The 7,114-nt window shown below is 37.4% G+C and overlaps 1 protein-coding gene across 1 annotated transcript in view; it reads left to right on the top strand.

Annotated features, from left to right (window-relative positions):
* The window catches only part of psmd3 (proteasome 26S subunit, non-ATPase 3), a 14,745-nt gene extending 8,517 nt beyond the window's left edge, over positions 1-6,228 (top strand). The window contains 6 exon segments of the mRNA XM_046835375.1: positions 705-819; positions 1,785-1,903; positions 5,026-5,130; positions 5,224-5,379; positions 5,465-5,515; positions 5,699-6,228. Of these exon segments, the coding sequence (XP_046691331.1) occupies positions 705-819; positions 1,785-1,903; positions 5,026-5,130; positions 5,224-5,379; positions 5,465-5,515; positions 5,699-5,776 (624 nt within the window). The 3' untranslated portion in view covers positions 5,777-6,228.
* The last annotated feature ends 886 nt before the right edge of the window (positions 6,229-7,114 follow it).

The following is a 7,114-nucleotide window of genomic DNA, read 5'->3' as shown; positions in this document are numbered from 1 at the left end:
ATAGAGAAATGGAGAGAGAGAGAGATAGAGAAATGGAGAGAGAGAGAGATAGAGAAACTGTATAACTCTATATATAAATTACACACACACTGTATAACTCTATATATAAATTACACACACTGTATAACTCTATATAAATTACACACACACACTGTATAACTCTATATATATATATTACACACACACACTGTATAACTCTATATATAAATCACACACACACTGTATTTAACTAATGAGAGATATAAGGCTAGATTAAAGAACAAAGGATTAGAATGGAGGTTGATTGATTGATCAGCTGGCTGATTAATCGGGATGATTTTGGGCTTTTGTAATTGATCAGAATCGTCGATTGTGCTGCAAATTAGACTGATTACTAGGCAGTGCATCCAACTCACCAAACTGCGTGTTTACGTTCTGTGCTTGCGTTAGAGACATGACACACCCCTCCACCAGCAGGGGCAGTAGTCTGTATTCTGCTTTCAAACGGGAAACCGGAAAAGCTAGACCTGTGAATATGTAACGCTAACGCCGTTTCCACCTGCTGCCATCATTACGTCTAAAAATCTTATAACTTATAATCTTAACAGCTTATAATGAAGAGTGGAACACAATGAGTGTGATGGTCACTGGTGCACATACTTTTGGACATTTAATTGTTTCTCTCTCTCTCTCTCTCTCTCTCTCTCTCTCTCTCTCTCTCTCAGGTCCATAAGTTGTTGATAGTGGTGGAGTTGTTGCTTGGAGAGATTCCTGACAGACTGCAGTTCCGCCAGCCGTCTCTCAAACGCTCTCTCATGCCTTACTTCCTCCTCACTCAGGGTAACTCATACTTTCTCTCTCTCTCTCGCTCTCTCGCGCTCTCTCTCTCTCTCTCTCTCGCTCTCTCGCGCGCTCTCTCTCAATTTTAATGTAAGTGTGTTTATTGGTGAGACAAGAAGCAGTTGCAGCTCGACTGCATACAAATATTACAAAAGGTTTACAAAGAAAGATGAAAGTATAAGTTGCTTGTAGTCGAACATTAAATAAAAGCAAAATGCTAAAATATTGTGTATGAAAAAACATAAAATACAGTGTAAACATACACTGTAAAAAAACTAAACCCTGGATTGAAAGAGAATAAAGGGATATTTGACTGTGATATAACGTGCTGAGTGGATCTGATGTACTGGAGACTTCAGCTCAGAGCAGATCGAGTGTTTTCTCTTCAGGAAGGTAAACATGGTGCTGCTGACACACTGCAGTCCTGAAGTTCAAACAGATACGCAGTTTCTCCACGTTCTTCAGAGCTTCACACGTGTGCTGATGCACCTGACTTCCCATAAACCTTTAGTCTGGATCTGCTTCAGATCACAGTATGGACATGATCTGGTCCTGTGGTGGACATGTTTTCTGTGTCTCCCCGTCTCTATATTCAGCTCATGTGCTCTGAGTCTGGAGCTGCTCAACGTGACTCTCTGTTTATATCTGAGACGGTGTACAGATCATCTGCTCTACTGTTTTCTCTCTTTAGGGACAGTTTGCATTTTAGTTGGTTGTTTTGTTCGAGTTTCTCAGTGACTGATGTTTGATTCTTGCTGTGGTAATGGTGGTAATTCAGGGCTTTAGAATGATATGAGTTGAGAGTCACTGATATTTAGATTGCTTCTTTTAATCTTTATGATCTCTCTCGCTCTCTCTCTCTCGCGCTCAACCAGATACCACAGAAACATTTTATATTATAAAAATATGATAAAAAAAAGACTGTGTGTGTGTGTGTGTGTGTGCGTGCGCTCATACACTTACAGCGGTGAGGACTGGGAACTTGGCGAAGTTTAATCAGGTCCTGGATCAGTTTGGAGAGAAGTTTCAGACCGACGGGACGTACACGCTCATCATCCGCCTGAGACACAACGTCATTAAAACCGTAAGTGTGTGTGAGAAGAGAGAGGAGGAGGATAGGCAGAGGGCAGAGAGCGGCGAGGAGGAGGGAGGGGAGAGCACAGACTGTGATAACCTTTAATATCTCTTGGTGATCATCACACATCTGCTTATCTGAATCTACTGGTTCATTTCTCACACACTGTATAACTCTATATATAAATTACACACACACTGTATAACTCTATATATAAATTACACACACACTGTATAACTCTATATATAAATTACACACACACACTGTATAACTCTATATATAAATACACACACTGTATAACTCTATATATAAATCACACACACACACTGTATAACTCTATATAAATACACACACACTGTATAACTCTATATAAATACACACACACACTGTATAACTCTATATAAATCACACACACACACTGTATAACTCTATATATAAATTACACACACTGTATAACTCTATATATAAATCACACACACACACTGTATAACTCTATATATAAATTCACACACACACTGTATAACTCTATATATAAATTACACACACACACACTGTATAACTATATATAAATTACACACACACTGTATAACTCTATATATAAATCACACACACTGTATAACTCTATATATAAATCACACACACACACTGTATAACTCTATATATAAATACACACACTGTATAACTCTATATATAAATTACACACACTGTATAACTCTATATATAAATCACACACACACTGTATAACTATATATAAATCACACACACACACTGTATAACTCTATATATAAATTACACACACTGTATAACTCTATATATAAATCACACACACTGTATAACTCTATATATAAATCACACACACACTGTATAACTCTATATATAAATTACACACACACTGTATAACTCTATATATAAATTACACACACTGTATAACTATATATAAATCACACACACACTGTATAACTCTATATATAAATCACACACACTGTATAACTCTATATATAAATTACACACACACACTGTATAACTCTATATATAAATCACACACACACACACTGTATAACTCTATATAAATCACACACACACTGTATAACTCTATATATAAATTACACACACTGTATAACTCTATATATAAATCACACACACACTGTATAACTCTATATATAAATCACACACACACACTGTATAACTCTATATATAAATTACACACACACTATAACTCTATATATATATTACACACACACTGTATAACTCTATATAAATCACACACACACTGTATAACTCTATATATAAATCACACACACACACTGTATAACTCTATATATAAATCACACACACTGTATAACTCTATATATAAATCACACACACACACTGTATAACTCTATATATAAATCACACACACACTGTATAACTCTATATATAAATCACACACACACACTGTATAACTCTATATATAAATTACACACACACACACTGTATAACTCTATATATAAATTACACACACACACTGTATAACTATATATAAATTACACACACTGTATAACTCTATATATAAATCACACACACTGTATAACTCTATATATAAATCACACACACACACTGTATAACTCTATATATAAATCACACACACACTGTATAACTCTATATATAAATTACACACACTGTATAACTCTATATATAAATCACACACACTGTATAACTCTATATATAAATTACACACACACTGTATAACTCTATATATAAATCACACACACTGTATAACTCTATATATAAATCACACACACACACTGTATAACTCTATATATAAATTACACACACTCGTACATATCAGTTATTATTATAAATATGCCATAATTAACCTAGCAGAATTTTAAGTTGTTATTTGTTTTATTAAAGTTATATAGAGTAGATCAGACCTGGGCAAACTATGGCCTGCGTGAGGCCAGTCATAAATTACAGGGATGCACCGAAAATCTTCGGCTGAAATACCTAAATCACAGAAACAGCACGACAGAAACACAATTGTAATGACGCAATAATTAAGCGCAGCAGCACACGGATATCTGGATAAGAGCAACATGTCTGCGGTTTAGCGATTTGCAAAACATGCAATGCTGAAATTTCAAGAGGGGGTGTATCTGCAAAGAGTTTCTCCAAGTCGGGTTTAATTTATAACCTGAAATCCAAACATCCCGATTGCCATTCTAAATATGAGAAGAATGCGGAGAAAAGTAAAGTCAATCCGAGCATGCGCACTCTGTCTGTAGAGGATGTTTTTGAAAAGGCAGGAAAGTTTTCCAGTGATGGTGCCAAGGCAAAAGGCATAACACACAAAATGATGGACTTCATTGCTTAGATCAGTGGTCTCCAGTGGATCGAAGGGTTGATCTTTAAAACATTCCCTGTGGATCCTGAAGATAATAATGATTATAATATAATATTATTTATTACACGGCTCTTCTTAATGCTGTAGATTAGAACGTTCCATTCACTTGAATCGTTCATTCACATCAAACGTTCAGCGGTTAATTATTTTCCTTTAACAGATCCGCTGCTAATTGAGCGCTGTCTGTCTGTCAATACTATGAATGGTAACAAATAAATAACAATAATTTATAATAATAAATAAAAACTTTTGTAATTGATTTATTCTTTGAATTGCAATGCAGTGATTTTAGTGAGGTGAGTACACACTCATAGCCACAAATACAATGGTTCTAATAATTGACATAATCTTTTCTTTCTGTGTTTCGGTTTTGGCCGTGGTTTCCTCATTTTTGGTTTTTGGTTTCGGCCAAGAATTTTCATTTCGGTGCATCCCTAAAATATTATCGTTGGTGTGGCCCTCTGACACAATTCAGGTTTCTCATGAGGCCTCTTGTAAAAATTACTGGCCCACCCCTGGTGTAGACCAAACACACACATGCATGTGTATGAAATTCGTATGTAAACATCTTGTTTGATTACATTACTATACTTATAATACTATAATATAAAAAATGTTTAATATTGTACATTTTTTTACAAAAACAATTGTATTAAATACAGTGAGCTAAAATAGAAACTAATGCCATAAAGTTATTGTGTGTGTGTGTGTGTGTGTGTGTGTGTGTGTGTGTGTGTGTGTGTGTGTAGGTGTGAGGATGATCAGCTTGTCGTATTCGCGGATCTCTCTGGCTGATATCGCTCAGAAACTGCAGTTGGACAGTCCTGAGGATGCAGAGTTCATCGTAGCAAAGGTCTCGCACACACACCCACTCTTAGCATGAGATACGTGTAAATACAGACCACCGACCTTATGGTCTAATATTGTGAGGTGTGTGTGTGTATAGGCGATCCGTGACGGAGTGATCGAGGCCAGTATAAACCACGAGAAGGGCTACATCCAGTCCAAGGAGACGATGGACATCTACGGCACTCGGGAGCCTCAGCTGGCCTTCCACCAGAGAATCTCCTTCTGCCTGGACATCCACAACATGTCCGTCAAGGTAGGACAGACTGACCGTGTGTGTGTGTGTGAGATCAGTGCAGGTTCAGTTCTGTTCACTCAGGGGTGTGTATACTTTTCCACAGGCAATGAGATTCCCACCCAAGGCCTACAACAAGGACCTGGAATCTGCAGAGGTACGGGAATAACGCACTCATAACTTCCTGATAAACGGAAACCTTTAGGCATTGGAGGAAGTAGAGCATTAGTAAAGTAATCCACCGCTGTTGTAGGAGCAGCTTTACAGAGAACATCTGAGAAAACGTGAGTCACAGATCAGACATGTTGAAACGTGTGTGTGTGTGTGTGTGTGTGCGCAGGAACGCAGGGAGCGGGAGCAGCAGGATCTGGAGTTTGCTAAGGAAATGGCTGAGGATGATGATGACAGTTTCCCATAAATTCACATCATCTCTTTAATTATTTTCTTGTTTGTTTGTTGCTGATGTTTTTTTTTTTGTTCATTTTCACTTATTTTGCCGTGTAGTAAACCGTTCTGCACCACTCGCTCCTTTCTGTCTGGATTAAAGAAAAGTTACACACATCCACAATATTTATAATTCAATCTACTGGATCACACACACACACACACACGGTGTTAATCGATGTGTTTACAGCCTCAGTTGTGACCCAATGAGTGTATACCTGCAGAAAAAGTGAGTGCACAGTGAACTCCAACAAAACACTTATTACAGATTATAAACATCAACTGCATGAATTCACCCCTGCTATGTTCCTCGACCTCCTACACCTTCATATCTAACCTTCTCTTCATAATCATCTGGAACATCAACAGAATCCTGAGCCACATCCATGTTCATCACTTTTATCATTAATAAAATGAAAACATCCATATGGTTTTATTTGAGGCCAAACTCTGGCCCCTCCAGCCGTCTCATAATTATTTCATAACAAAGGGAAAAAAAAGCTGACGTCTTCTGCCTATGATGTCATCCGCTTTAGTAGAGACATGAGGTAGTGAGTAACAGTGATTTGTGTGCACACTTTGGATATTTATTATTAACTAATGTTTGAGGAAGTGAGTCGATGGTGTCATATAAACTACAGGATGTAATTAACAGCCCTGAACACGCTAATGACCCCATCAGCTTCCCCTGATCACCAGCTCATACGTCATCCTGCCCCAGGACCCTGGTGTGGAGCAACACACCCCACATTCTGCATTCATGCCACTTCTGCAGAACGACACGCACCTCCACGTGGTGATGTGAGTGATAATGATTCAGTGTAGGAATAAACGGTGCTTTTCTACAAAGAACATTTCACTGTTTTTCTCTTTATTTACAAATGTTAATGGGTTTGTTTAAATCACCAGGTTATTGGAGCCGCATTTAAAGTTCACACACAGACACCAGATAATCTGCTTTTAGCAAGTAATACTGGATTATTCTACCACTAAGAGGAACTAATAAAGGTTATATAGTAACTAAGTATAGTAGTTAAAACAATTATATATATTATAGGTTTTTTAGAGACACAAACATGTTCCTTCTGTTTCTCTACATTAACTTTTTCAGCATCTGGACACTTTATTTCTCCAGACATTCAGCTAAAACTCTTTGCTGTGACTCCCATAAAACTCCAGAGATGTTCTTCACTAGATGGAGATGTTCTTCATCTCAGAGCAGATCAGTAGGATTGAGGTGTGGTGTCTGGGCAGGTGGTTCCATGATAAATCACTCCAGACGTCTGTCTGCTCTCTGAACAACACGTACAGA

This window comes from Silurus meridionalis, chromosome 22 (genome assembly GCF_014805685.1).
Source record: "Silurus meridionalis isolate SWU-2019-XX chromosome 22, ASM1480568v1, whole genome shotgun sequence".
NCBI lineage: Eukaryota > Metazoa > Chordata > Actinopteri > Siluriformes > Siluridae > Silurus > Silurus meridionalis.
The sequence above is the reverse complement of the archived record's forward strand: the minus strand, read 5'-3'. Positions and strand labels throughout refer to the sequence as shown.